This window comes from Pneumocystis jirovecii, assembly GCF_001477535.1.
Source record: "Pneumocystis jirovecii RU7 chromosome Unknown supercont1.15, whole genome shotgun sequence".
NCBI classification, from domain to species: Eukaryota; Fungi; Ascomycota; class Pneumocystomycetes; order Pneumocystales; family Pneumocystaceae; genus Pneumocystis; species Pneumocystis jirovecii.
In genome coordinates, this window is record NW_017264789.1 from 306,429 (window position 1) to 322,061 (window position 15,633).

At 27.5% G+C, this 15,633-nt stretch overlaps 3 protein-coding genes across 3 annotated transcripts; all 3 read left to right on the plus strand.

Moving 5' to 3' along the window:
- Positions 1–1,483: 1,483 nt before the first annotated feature.
- Positions 1,484–4,965, plus strand: T551_03255 (uncharacterized protein; the record flags this gene model as incomplete). Its single annotated transcript, XM_018375518.1, has 4 exons — positions 1,484–1,547; positions 1,586–1,628; positions 1,686–1,717; positions 1,766–4,965. 4 exons carry the CDS (start codon positions 1,484–1,486, stop codon positions 4,963–4,965), a joined length of 3,339 nt encoding a protein of 1,112 aa, XP_018228417.1.
- A 3,349-nt stretch (positions 4,966–8,314) lies between these two features.
- T551_03256 (uncharacterized protein) lies at positions 8,315–11,323 on the plus strand (the record flags this gene model as incomplete). Its single annotated transcript, XM_018375519.1, has 1 exon — positions 8,315–11,323. A coding segment is annotated over one exon (3,009 nt), but the record flags the coding sequence as incomplete, so codon positions are not given.
- Positions 11,324–11,815: 492 nt separating this feature from the next.
- T551_03257 (uncharacterized protein) lies at positions 11,816–14,845 on the plus strand (the record flags this gene model as incomplete). The annotated part of the gene is made up of 1 exon (XM_018375520.1): positions 11,816–14,845. A coding segment is annotated over one exon (3,030 nt), but the record flags the coding sequence as incomplete, so codon positions are not given.
- Positions 14,846–15,633: the final 788 nt, after the last annotated feature.

The following is a 15,633-nucleotide window of genomic DNA, read 5'->3' on the forward strand; positions in this document are numbered from 1 at the left end:
ATAATTAAAAGCAAGATTTTTTAAATACTTCATAAAATAAACGTTAATCAATTTAGAAAATATATGTACTTTAATTTGAATTCATATTTTTTATATTAAAAATCATTAAAAATGAAATTATCTAAAGCTTTGTTCATTTTGTGATATATATAATTAAGAATAAAAAAGAACACAGAAATGTTAAAAGTAGTATTTGGTTTTAATTTTAAAGATTTTAAAAATAAATGTATAATATATATAAAATATAATAAAAATATTTAAAAGATAAAATTACAAAAAGATAAAGAAATCATGTTCTAATAAATTTAATAAAATCTTTTAAAAAGTAAAAAAAACTGTTTAATAGAGACAAGAAATTCTTAATATACTTACATTCTTATGTATCTTCCGTGTATTCATTGAACACACCTTGTATATCCCTTTTACACAAACTTGCATACCCTTCATACACATTTTACATCCTCATGTGCATCCTATGTATGTGCCTTGTATACCCCATGGGGTAGATGTTCGGAAAATGAATATATAAAATAGTTATATTTTTAAAAAACGTATGCTTAAAAAATAAAAAAGTGTACAATTTTTAAAAATTTACACATTAATAGTATCAAAATATTTGAAATTATCTTTAAACTCACAAGAAAATGTTTAAATAATAATAAAAATGATTATAAAAAACAATAAAAAATACTAAAGAAATTAAAAAAGAAAAATGGAGAAATAAAAAAATTTTAAAAAAATATTGTTGAAAATTATTAATATTAAAAAAAGTTCAAAGAAAAAAAAAAGCATAGTTGATCAGATACAGGCATGTATCACGTGACATCTGGAATAAGGCAACATATTCTCTAGCATTCGATAAGTCTCTATGAAGCAATTAAAAATATAAATTGAGACAATATTTAAGAATGTATTACATATACAGGATTTTAATGAAAGTAATGAAAATATAATAAATATGATACATACTAGATATCTTAATATCATAGTATAAAAATAGGTATTATATAATTGTAAGTATATAATATGTATTTCAATTTAAGAGTTTAGTCTAATTTTACTATTGTATTAAAGCTTAATTAGTTTTTGAACAAATCTTGGTTTTATTACTAGGTTTGTAAATTCTGATAATTTTTCAATTAAATACAAAATTAAAACATATAAAAAAGTAGAAGTATTAAGATTTAGATCAATATGAGTTTATATTAAAAAACATGAATTATAGGATCTATCATTTAGAAAAATAAATAATTTGGAACTAAGTGCTTTTTATTAAAAAGACTATTTTGTGTAAAAATTTAAATTAATTCATAAATACAAAGTAATAAATTTATTAGATATCTGAAAATACATAATAATGTTCAAAAATTACTATTATTTATTTATTTATTTATTATTTATTATTTTTTTTTAGAGGTCATTGCGTATATTTATGTCAAAAAAATAGTTTTATTTTATTAATAAGATTTTTCTATTTTAATCTATGAAAGTCTTTGCATTTTGCATCTTTAGCATAACATACGTCCTTTCGAAAAACATGAATACAGGTAATTTTTTTTTTATAATTTTTTCTAATTTTTTTTAGAATTTACTAGTGAAAAAATTTCAGATTTATTAAAAGAAATAAGGTATGAAAAATTTCAATTAGCATTGCATATGAAATATTAATAAAATTTGAATTGTAGTGAAACAGAGTTTTATTCATCTTTTATCAAAGGTAATATTCATAATGAGTTTTAATTATTATTTATAACACTGTATTAAGAAGTTTATTATGTATACAATAATTTGAATAGTTTGAGTCATAAATTAACTAGTATTTGTGATGAAGAGAGTAAAATTGATTGTCAGAAGATTTTAGAAAAAATTCAAAGGGATTCCCAAAATTTAGTATTAACAGCAACACATATGATTAAAAGAGATCCATTGGAAATGGCAGTGCCTGATGAAGAACATCTTTATGCTTTAATCTTAAAAGAAAGTGTCAACGATGAAAAAGAATGCGAAAAAAAGCTCGAAGCGTATTGTAACAATTTACAAGAAATGGATCCGAGCCTGAATAACGTAGATCTAAAATTAAAAAAGATCTGCAATGATAACGGAAAAGATAAAAAATGTAAGGAATTAAAGAAAAGTCTTGATAAAAAAGCTAAAATGCTAAAAAAAAACATTAAGGTATCAAGCAAACCAATAACATATTATAAATGTAATAAATATCATCGACAATGTTTATTTTTGGAAGATGCATTTTCACATAGGCTTAATATTACTTGTACTGATTTGAGAAATAACTGTTATCAAAAAAAACGAGATGATTTTGCAAGAAAAATTCTTTTAAAAACACTCATGGGAAGTTTTGGAAATAATAATGAGTCTGAAGAAAAACTTAAAAAGTCCTGCTCAATTTTAAGTGAAGAAACTGATGAACTAATGCATTTTTGTCTTAATCAAAAGGAGACCAATAAAAAACTTATAGAAATAGTTAAAGATGATTGTGAAAATCTTAAAAAGATAAATGAGACAATATTAAAAAACCTCGATATTACAACATGTTATTTATTATGCAATCAATGTTATCTTCATCAATCAAATTGTGTTGCAAAAGAAGTAAAAGAAAAATGTGACCAAGTTAAAAAGAAATGTGAAGAACGAGGATTTGAATGTAAACTTTCAGATTATTCTTTTGATCCAATCAGTTCAAGGCCAACATTGCAAAAGATTATAGGTCTGGAAGAATCTTATGAACTAGCAGAATATAATGGGGTTCTTATTGGAAAACCACATATAAAAGAATTACTTTATTTATTCTTATTATTAGTTGTAGATGAAGATTTGAAAGACGCAGATAAAGATTATAGATGTGAAGAAGCATTAAAATTGAGATGTAGCTTTTTAGTTGAAATGAGGAAAGATTTAAAAGATATTTGCGAAAACGAAAATCATAAAAGACTAAAATGTAATAAAACAATGAATTTTTCAGAAAAATGTACTAATTTAAAAAAAAAAATATTCGATAAACATCTTTCTACTACTGATGATACTACTCCATCGAAGTTGTTTACTTGGAGACAATTGTCAATTTTACCTACAAAGGAGGAACTTATATATTTGTTATCAGAATGCTATTATTTGGCTGAACATTGCCTAAAAAATCTTGATATAGCATGTAAAAATGTGAAAAGTGCGTCTTACAAAAAAGGACTTGATGCAAAAACAAATAATTTGTTAGAAGAAGAAATGCGTGGTATGCTTCATAATTTGACTCAAGATAATGGTAAGAATCTTAAAAAATGTCAAGAAGCATTATTGCAAACATGTAAAAAATATAATAAAAATGAAGAACTTTTTATTCTTTGCATGGATCCAAAAGAAACTTGTTTAATGCTTGAAAACGATATAAAAGTAAAAGTAGATGATTTGCATCGAGTTTTAAATAAAATAAGGGATACACCGAGTAAACGTGATTGTACTAAATTTCTAGTATTATGCAAAAAACTAAGGAATGATTCGAATTCAATACATAAACCATGTTCTACATTAGAAGAACGTTGTACTTTTCTAGAAAATGTAGAACAACTAAAACATCATTTCTTGGAAAAAGAAAAAGATTTTTTCTCAAACAAGGAACAATGTATAAAGAGTTTAAAAGAAGAATGTCTTAAATTATTTAGAAAGGAAAAGAATCCATTTAATTATTCATGTGTTTTTCTTGAGGAATCATGTGATATATTGGTTTCTAATGTGATAGATCATTGTACTTCACTTAAAGAAAATATGGAAACTTGGAATGTAATTGATAAAATAAATAATGATACAGAGAAGGAGAATATTTGTCTATTATGGATGCCATATTGTGATAAGCTTACACCAAATTGTCAGAATTTAATAAAAAATAATAATAATAAAAATGGGATTTGTTTACAATTAAAAGATAAATGCAAGTTATTCTTTGAAAAAAGAAGAATGGAAGAGGCAATAACATATCAGTTGAGGGGTAGTTTGTCTACACGTGATGAATGTAAGAAGGCTCTTGATGAGTATTGTCAACGTTCAAAAAATACTAACAATGCTACAACTTCTGGTTTATGCAAAAACATCACTACTAATGCGAATGGTTATCAGGTTAAAGAAGATTTTTGCGCAAGAATTGTTGCTCGTGTACTTGAACAATGTCCGGGATTATTAAAAAAAATTACAAAAGCAGATAACTTAGGAAAAGAACGAGAAGAATTTGAAAAAATCAAAAAAGATGCAGAAAAAGCAACGAAAAATGCTAAAGTTATTTTGTCAAAAATTAAATCAATAAACAATGAATTAATGGAAAAAATTACACTTAAATTATCTAGTAAAAAAACAAACACAGTAATGAAATCTAAGTTTCTAAAAAAAGAAAATATAGATACATATGTGACAGAAAAAGAAGTAATAGCGTTTAGATTAGTAGCACGCGTATTTTATCTATATATAGATTTAAAAGAGAAATGTCGTCATTTTCTAAAAGAATGTGCGTTTAAAAAAGAATGTAAATATCAAGATAAATGTGAAAAAATAGGAAATGCGTGTAAAGGACTAAAACCTTTTGATATTGCATCACATCAGGTAAAGACAGTAACAGAAAACATAACTATTACAAAAAATATATCAACTACACAAGAAAAAACGAAAAGTAAGGAAAATACAACAAAAGAAAAGGGATGTAAAACGGTTTATACGAAAGAAACATGGGTTACACGTACATTTATACATACAAACATTTCAACACGAATATCTATTGTAACATCTACAGTCACATTAACTTCAAATAGAAAATGTAGACCTACAAAATGTATAAAGGGCACTGGAGATAAAGGAGATAAAACGAGAGAAGTGGAGCCAAGTATAATACCAAGTAATAGCTTAAAAATAAGTGGATGGAGTATTGCAAAAAATATTATGATAACAATAATTATCTTAACTGTAACTTAAAGAATCGATAAACGGAGTTTAAAACATATTATATTCAATAGATGAGTAAAAAGACAAGTAAAATAAAACAAAGAATACCAAAATCAATGTAGTCTTTTTTGGGTTAATTTTTATATATTTTACATAAAATCATCTCATTTTTATCTGGTTATTTAGTATTTATTATTTATATTTTTTATAATATATTTATTTTAAATCGCTATCAAATTTACAAGAAATTTATTTGTATTTAATTTTACACGTTCCTAAATAGTATTCAAAACAGTTCAATTATAAGGTAACGAAATACTATTTAAAATTTTTGATTTAAAAAATGTATTTCTTTAAATTATCTTGTTATAATTAAAAGTCAAATTATTGATTGTTAAATTATTTTTGATTCCATTGTTTTTATTCATTATTTGAGATAGGAACTTGATTTTTTAAAAAAATATAATATTAAAATATATTCTTAAACATTTTATTATCATTCAACTTTTTGTTTAATTTTAAAAAATAGATTAAAATTCTAATGTTAATTTTTTTTGAAATACTATTAATAAAATTTTAAAATTAAGAACTAGCAAAAAATAACTATGTTGGGGAATTAAAAACTATTTATAATTTAAATGAGCAATTAAAAATTAAAAAAATACAAAAAAAGTTCTAAAAACTTAAGAATTTATTTTCTAAAATTAAGAGAAAATAATAATAATTTAATTAAAATAAAACCAATTATAACCAAAATATAAAATTATCTTGCTTATATTAAAAGATAGTATTTAATTAATATTTACAAATAATTTAAAGTTCTATTTTTTGATTGAATATAAAATTTATAAGAATTACTATTTTAACTAAGATTATATGAATATGGGGAAAAATAATTTTCTTTTTTTTAAAATATTTTTATATAAATTTTTCTGTAAAAAATATTTAATATTGCAATTGCATTTAAATATTTTTAAAACCCAAATAAAAATTATGATATTATAAATAATTTTATTTTTTATAAATTAAACAGGTCTATAAATAATGTTTTAAACTTTTAAAATAACAAAATTTATATAAGTTTTTAAAAATCTTTAAATATATTTATAGTAAACAAAATATTTACTTTCACATATTTAAACATTTATTTTTTAAGTTCTAGAAATACTTCTATTATTTATACAATCTTTTTGGAAAATTAATTTTAAAATAATAAATAATTATAATGACTTTTTTTATTTTATATAAATATTAATTTTATAATTTATTACGCATTCCCAAGTAAATTATTATATATTTCTATTTATTAATATCATAGATAATTTAGAATTAATAATTAGATTTGATTTTAAAAAAATTTAACATAAAATTTAAGTATTAATTTTCATTTTTTCAATCTTTTTGTAAATTTTATCGAAAAAAATATTAAATATTAAAAATATTATTATAAATTGTATAAATTACAAATTAGACTAAAAAATAACTAAAAGACTAACGATAAATAAATTTCAAAGTCTCAAATTTAAATTTTATCTTATAAAATATAATAAATTTTAATAAAAAAAAAATATCTAATAAATAAATTCATTAATAATAATACAAAAATATCTAAAATCCCTATCCTTAACTTTTTTTAATTTAATATTGATAATATTTCTTCTTGAATGTTTATCCAAGGAAAATTTGATTTGTAGTTAGAATATAACTTAACTTTGAATTATTATTATAGATATCAAAATATTGCAACTATTTTAAAATTTAGTGAAAATCTATAAAAATCATATAAAATCTTTCAATAAATAGGAAAGTTCTTTATATTTTTTATTAAGAGTATATTACAAAGTATTTTTATAAATAGCTTATATATCTGTTATTATAGTCATGTTAATTTTACAACTAAAATTATATAAATATAACAATTATTTTGAATTAGATAAATCCTAAATATTTTATACCATCATAAAATTTTATGTTTTATGTTATTTAATTATAATTTTATATTATATGCTTTGATGTTTTTAATTGAAACTAAAATTAAAATTATAGTCAAAATTTTTATTATTTATAAAGTTAATATATTTCAAAAAAAATAAGTATAATTTGAAATATTTATTTAATTATATTTACAATTAATTTTTAATCAGACATTTTTATAGATTTAAATTTTAAAACTCAACTACATTATATAGAAAATAATTCAATAAGTATTCAATATGTAGCCATTTAGTAATATTTTCTTTCAATTAATTATAAAATTATTATACAAATTTCCTAATTATAACTAAATTACAGAATATTTTCAGAAAATCCTAAAAATATTTAAAAATAAAATATAAAAATCAAATATTAACTTTTTTGATCAAATTTATTAATATTCATTTGTTATTTTTCAAAAATATTATGATTCATTTAAATATAACTATTTTCTATAAATTTTTACATCACATAATCCTAAACTTTACTAAATATAATTGAAAATTTTCTATATTTAAATATTCTAAATAATTATCTCCTGAAACTCTATTTTTTAAAATATTTATATCATAAAAAAATAAAGTTATTTTATTAAATTTAATAAATATAAACTAGTTTTATATTTTTCATTAAAGATCTACTATCAAAAAAAGAACCTAAAATAATTTTGATATTAATAAAAATTATTAGAATTTTATTAAAAACTTCAAGATAAAATTAATAATATATAAAAACAATGAAATCAATATTTCGATCATAATAACAATGATTATACTTTATAATAAAACTATAAAAAATCATCAGAAAAAAATTATTAATTAATATTAAATACTTTTATAGAACATTTAGTAAATAAATTTTTAATAAATATTTAAATAATTAAATAAAAAATCCTATTTTTAATTAAAAACTTAAAACTTAAACATTATAATCATGAATTAATTTAAAATTAAATTATATTTTGAATTTTATCAATAACTTTACGCTTAACTGAATTAATTCAAATATAAATCTAAATATAAATTTTATATCAACTATATTTTCCAAAATACTCTTTTTTAAAAAACTTTTATTTCTAGGAAAAAATTATAAAATTTATTTTTAACCTTAAAATATGCTTTTAGCAGTTTTTACAAGTGATAAAACATTCTGAAATATTTAAAAATCAAAATTATTATTAATTATAAAATTAGAACTAATATTAAAAAATGCAAATTAAAACTTAAACAATTCATTATTTATCACAGAATTTACATAGAATCCTGAAATTAACAAAAGAAAATACAACACTTAATTTCAGTATGAAAACATGGCTCTAACATTTTACATGAAATAAAAATACATTAACGAAAACTCAAACTCAAACCACACACCACAACACAACCCACCCACTTTCGTCGGCTACAGCTTGGCGCGGGCGGTGGCGCGGGCGGTTAAGCGGCGGGCTGCACAAGGAGCAGGAACAAATGATGAGGAAGAAGTGCGTCTCTTGGCTTTGATTGCAAAAGAAAACTATAAAAATACTGATCAATGCAAAGACAAAGTGGAAAAATATTGCAAAACGTTAACAGATGCAGGATTAAATCCAGAAAAGGTTCACGAAAAATTAAAAGATTTCTGTAATAACGGGAAACAAAATAAAAAATGTCAAGATTTACAAACCAAAGTTACGGGGAAATGCACATCTTTTCAACAAAAACTAAAAACTGCTTTAACAAATCCATCAGATGATAATTGTAAAGAAAATGAACAACAATGCTTATTTTTGGAGGGAGCGTGTCCAAAAGAGCTTAAAGACGATTGCAATACTTTGAGAAATAAGTGCTATCAAAAGAAGCGTGATAAAGTGGCGGAAGAAGCTCTTTTAAGAGCGCTCAGTAATGATCTTGAAAATGAGACTAAATGTAAAGAGAAAGTTAAAAATGTTTGTTTTGCATTAGCTGAAGAAAGTGATGAGTTAATGCAAAAGTGTTTCAATACAGACTCTCTATGCACATCTCTAGTAGCATTAGCAAGAGAAAAGTGTGAATCTCTGAAGACAATGATAAAAAATGTGCTAACTATTGATGGGGAGTTGCAAAAGAAAGGGCATTCTTTACTTGAGAAATGCTACTTTTATGGACCAAGCTGTAAAGGTAGTAAATGTGGTGATTTGAAGGAAAAATGCAAGAAAGAAGAAATCATTTATCTACCTCCAGACTCTGATTTTGATCCTACAAGGCCAGAGGCTACGCTAGCAGAAAAAATAGGTCTAGAAAAGCTTTATAAGGAAACAGTAACACAAGGAGTTGTAATTGAAAGAGCACCAGAAAGAGATATTGTTGATCTATTAGTGTTTCTGTCAGAGAGCAAGCCTTTTAATGAAGCTCAATGCAAGGAAGTACTCACTAATAAATGTGATTCTATTCAATATCTAGCAAAAGATTTAAAAGATTTATGTAAAGATAAAAATAATTATACAGATAAATGTAAAGAATTTAAAAATGAGTTTGAAGAAATAAAGCTCGCTTTGACTGCAAAATTTAAAATCAGACAATTTAAAGATGAGATTGCATTATGGGATGAATTACCAAGTCTCCTTACTGAAAATGACTGCACAAGATTACAATCAGACTGTTTTTATTTTGAAAATCAACAGTCTTTCGAGAAACAATGTAAGAATGTTAAGGCAGCGTGCTATAAAAGAGGGCTCTATGCATTAGCAAACCAAGCATTACAGGACAAGCTGCGAGGAAAGTTTTATGATACAAATGACCCATTGTTTAGAAAGCTTCAAAAAGAGTTAGTAAAGGAATGTGCGAATCTGAAAGGAGAGAGTGACGAGTTATTTGTATTGTGTGTACAACCAACAGAAGCAATTTTTATATTATTAAACGATTTGCGTATAAAAACGGAATTATTACACGAAGATTTGAACGAAAAACGGGATTTTCCTACCAAGCAGGATTGCTGGGAATTACAAAAGAAATGCGATAATCTAAAACAAGACTTTAAAGGACTTGAATGGCCCTGTCATACGCTGGAGCATCATTGTAATAGACTAAATGTTGTAGGACAATTAGAAGAGAGGCTATTGGAAGGAAAAATAAAAGATTTAAAAAATAAAACCGTCTGTAAAGAGAATGTCGAAGAACAATGCAATCATTGGGTTAAAAAAAGGAAAATACAGTTTGCTCTTGGATGTGTAGCACAGAATGCTACTTGCAAGATCATCACAGAAAGCGTAGACTCTAAATGCATTGCATTGAAAGAAAATATGAATACTCTAAAAGTTGTAGACAGAGCAGAAAAAAAACAAGAAAGAGAATCAACCTGTAATTTTTGGGAACCGTATTGTGACAAATTCATGTTTAGCTGCGATAACTTAATAGCTAATGGTAATGGAGAGTGTGAGAAACTTAAAAAGAATTGCGAGTCATACAGAGAAAGATATAACCTGGAAACACAAGTTATGTACGAGTTTAGAGGAAAGCTTAAGAAAAAAAAGAACTGTAGAACAACTCTTGATCAATATTGTACACAGTGGAGTAAGACAAAAAACAGTACACTGGAAAGTCTATGTACTGACAAGGGTGGCAATAATGATACAATTAGGGATGATTTATGTAAAAAACTAGTGAAACGAGTAGAGGCAAGATGTGCAGAATTGTTTACGAAATTGAAGACAGCGAAAGAAGAGATAAAAATAAAAGTAGAAGAAGTCAAAAAATTGAATAAAGAAGCAAAAAAAGCATCAGAAGATGCAAAACTTGTTTTATCATCATTAAAGAAAAATGAAGTGAATTCAGAGAAAAACGCAAGTAACAATCAAAATAAACCAGTAGGAGGAGCAAATACGACACAAAAGACACAAGTCAGACTTGTTCGGAGAGGAACAGTCGAAGTACTTGTCACCGAGGCAGAAGTTGAAGCCTTCGATGCAGTATCAAGAGCACTGGAGGCGTATGTGGAAGTCAATGAAGAATGTAAAGTTTTGAAATTAGAATGTGGGTTTAAAGAAGAATGCCCAACATTAAAAAATGCATGCAGTGAAATTGAGAAGGCATGCAACGAATTGAAGTCATTGGAAGTGAAACCATACGAAGTAGAAACAACGACAACAACCACCACGACCACAACCACCACTACAACAACAAAGACAGAGGGAGAAGGAAAGGCAACAGACTGCCAGTCTCTACAGACGACAGACACATGGGTCACAAAGACGTCGACTCATACCAGCACATCTACGACTACGTCCACAGTCACATCAAGAATAACGTTGACCTCGACGAGGCGGTGTAAGCCTACGAAGTGTACGACAGGAGAGGAAGATGAAGCAGGAGAGGTGAAGCCGAGTGAGGGGCTGAGGATGAGTGGGTGGAGTGTGATGAGGGGGGTGCTAGTGGCGATGATGATTTCATTCATGATTTAAAAAGCAAATGGGCAGGATTTAATAATGGACATGTATATTTACTAGATGAATGAAGATAGGGCAGGAAAGAGTAGATATGATCTCTTCAGCATCAATTGAAAGTGCATTATAACCAAAAAAACGTGTTCCTTATCTAGTTGTCCCCTATTATTTGCCTGAATAGCTTTTATTTTTCGTTTATCTCCTTTTATAATCTACTTTTTATCTATTCAAATTTTACGATTACCCCACATTTACCCCACACAAATTTAAAATATCGTGAAAGCAGCCAATTACACGTTAAAGAAAGCGGACACCTCTTAAATATATTTGCACACATAATGCCTGCCTATCACAGTTATCTCAGTTTTTACTTGAACACCCTTAAAATTAATTAGAAATAATTTAATATTCGAATTTGAAGACATGACTCTAATATCGCATGCAACTAAAACACATTAGTGGAAACTCAAACTCAAACCACACGCCACAGCTCAACCCACCCCCGTCAGGCACAGCTTGGCGCGGGCGGTGGCGCGGGCGGTTAAGCGGCGGGCTGCATCTCCACAGGGAACGCAAGATGATGAAGTAAATCTTTTAGCTTTGATTGTAAAAAAAAAATATAATGCAGCCCAAGAATGCAAAGCAGAACTAGATAACTACTGTAATGATTTAAAAAAAGTAGAATCAAATTTAGACAAAGTTCATCCAATCTTAAAAGGATTATGTGAGAAAACAGAAGAAAAGTGTAATAATTTGAAAGAAGAAATTACTAAAAAATGTACAATACATAAGACTGCATTAGATCCAGTAGTGAAAAAAACACTTTTGGAAGATAATGACTGTACGAATGAAAATGTATGCATGTTTTTAGAGGGAGCGTGTTCAGATGATCTTAAAAAAAATTGCTATGAATTAAGAGAAAAATGCAAAGAAAAAAAACGAAGTAAAATAAACGAAGAAATTCTTTTAAGAGCATTTAGTGGGAATTTGAAAACTGAACAAGATTGCAATAAAGTTATCAATGAAAAATGTCTTTTACTGATGAAAGAAAGTGATGAACTTATGTCTTTTTGTTTAACAAAGCAAGAAAAATGTAAAGAATTAAAAGAAACAGCAAAAAAAAAATGTGATGAGTTGAAAAAAGATACGAAAAAAATTATTGATAACAACAGCACATCAAAAGAAGAATGTGCATTACAACTTAAGAGATGCCACTTTTATGGACCAAACTGTGATAAACTTCAGGATCAATGTAAAGAAATAAAAAAAAAATGCGAGGAAAAGATAAAATATATACCGCCGGGCTCAAAAATTGATCCAATAAAACAAGAAGCTACTTTGGTAGAAAAGATAGAAAAAGAAGATTTATTTAAAGGAAATGTTGGAAGACCAGAAACAAAGGATTCAATTGATCTATTAGCGTTAATAGCAAGTGAAGACTTAAAAAAATGTCAAGACAAACTTAAAAATGGAAAAGAATTTTACGAAAATATACCTCAGCTGAAAAGTTTCTATCAAAAAAATAAAGAACTAAGTACAGAAGGAAAAGAAGCATGTGAGAAGTTAGAAGAAAAGGTAAAACTTAGATGCAAGACATTAAAATCGGAATTACATGGAATATCATTATCAGATACTAATAATGAAAGCAAAGATGCTGCTCCACTAGAATGGGATGAGCAATCCACAGAACTTGATGAAAAATTTTGCATAAGTTTGGAGTCGGAATGTTTTTATTTACAAAAACCTTGCGAAAAATTGAACATTAAACTTGGTAATGCATGCAAAAATGCAAGATCAGCATGTTTGAAAACACAAAAATTTAGAGAAGCATATGAATATTTCCAAGAGAGTTTTGAAAAGCCATTGCCTAATTTAATAAAGAATAATGGAATTAAAAAATGCGAAAGTCATCTGATAGATCTATGTAAAAAAATAACAAGCATTAACGGAGTAATAGTAGAGCTCTGTTTATACCCAAAAAGCACATGCATAGCGCTTGGAAATAATATCAGAGAACAAGGTGTTCATTTGGTAAGAGTTTTGGACTTAAAACGAGATTTTCCAAGTCACGAAAACTGTAAAGAGCTAGAAAAGAAATGTGAATATTTACAGAATAATTTAGAAGAGATTGAGTGGCCATGTCGTACACTAAACCAGCACTGTGATCGATTAAGAAATACAGAGCAATTGGAAGATAAGTTACTAGAAAAAAAGATAAAAGATTTAAAAAATGAAACAATTTGTAAAAAAAATGTTAAAGAACAATGTAATGATTGGATTAAGAAAAGGAAAACACAGTTTATTCTTGCATGTATAACACAGAATACTACTTGTAAAATTATCACAGAAAGCCTCTTTTTTAAATGTACAGCATTAGGGAAAAATATAGAAACACTGAAAATTGTTGAAAAAGCAAATAAGGAAAAAAAAAGAGAATCAACTTGTAACCTTTGGGAACCGTATTGTGACAAATTTATGACTAGCTGCAATAATCTAACAAATGCTGGTAATGGAGTGTGTGAGAAACTTAAGAAGGAATGTAAACCATACCGGGAGAGATATAATCTAGAAATGGAAGTTATGTATGAGTTTAAAGGGAAGCTTAGGAGTAAATGTAAAGAGACTCTTGACCAGTATTGCACACAATGGACTAAGAAAAAAAATAGCACATTGGAGAATCTTTGTAATGGTAATAGTGGTAGTAAGAGTGATACTGTTAGGACCGAACTATGCGAAAAATTATTAAAACTGTTGGAAAAAAAATGCGCAGAATTGTCTACAAAATTACAAGCAAAATCAACAATAATAAAAGAGAAAGTGAAAGAAGTTAATGATTTAAATGAAGTAGCAAAAAAAGCATCAGAAGGTGCAAAACTTGTTCTATCATCGTTAAAGAAAAATGAAGTGAATTCAGGGAAAAATGCGAATAGTGATCAAAGTAAATCAGTAGGAGGAGCAAATACGACTCAAAAGACGCAAGCCAGACTTGTTCGGAGAGGAACAGTTGAAGTACTTGTCACAGAGGCAGAAGTTGAAGCCTTCGATGCAGTATCAAGAGCACTGGAGGCGTATGTGGAAGTCAATGAAGAATGTAAAGTTTTGAAATTAGAATGTGGGTTTAAAGAAGAGTGCCCGACATTACAAGATGCATGCAGTAAAATTGAGAAGGCATGCAACGAATTAAAGTCATTGGAAGTGAAACCATACGAAATAGAAACAACGACGACAACCACCACAACCACAACCACCACTACAACAACAAAGACAGAGGGAGAAGGAAAGGCAACAGACTGCCAGTCTCTGCAGACGACAGATACGTGGGTCACAAAGACGTCGACCCATACTAGCACATCCACAACTACGTCTACGGTCACATCGAGAATAACGTTGACTTCGACGAGGCGGTGTAAGCCTACGAAGTGTACGACAGGAGAGGAAGATGATGCAGGAGAGGTGAAGCCGAGTGAGGGGTTGAGGATGAGTGGGTGGAGTGTGATGAGGGGGGTGTTGGTGGCAATGATGATTTCATTCATGATTTAGATGTAAAATGGGAATGGGATATAAGAGCAGCATGTATATTTACTAAATGAATGAGGATAGGGCAGGAAAGAGTAGAGTATGATCTCTTCAGCATCAATTGAAAGTGCATTACACATAAAGTAGCGTGTTCCCTGTGCAAATAGCCTGTACCCCTCGGCTGAGTGGCCGCTGTTTGTTGTGCCATGTCGTTATCAGCGCATTCAGCGCCTACCCCGGATTTACCCCACATGGAGTCGAGGTGAGATGCAGTGATGGAGAGATGATGGGATAGAACAATGGGGGGAGGGGGGGTTGATGAGTGGAGTTGGTGTTTGCAAGCGTTGATAAAAGCGTTGAGAGAGGCGTTGACAGAAGCGTTAACAGAGACGTTGACAGAGGCGTTGACAGAGGCGTTGACAGAGGCGTAGATATAAGAATTGATAGAAATTAGTGTTTAGAAAGATTTCCATAGTGTATTTAAGCATTGCTATATAATGAGATCAAGATTGAAATAAAAAAAAAGAAATGTTTAGAGATCAAGATGAGCTGTAGAGAGTGAGCTCGGGTGCCATTGGAAAAAATGAATGAAAAGGAAAGATGTTGAGAGGAGTAAGATAGAGTATGTAGTTGAAATGAAAGAAGCGGTTTAAGGTGGGGGAAGATGAATTTTTTTGAAAAAGCAAAAGTAGGTGATAAGCTGGGAGGGGGAAAAGTGAGTGGATAAAAAAAAAGAAAAAAACAAGAGAGAAGCGTTTAGAGGAGTAGAAAGAGTGTTTAGAGTGAAGGTGAGGCGTAGTGAAGGTGTTTTT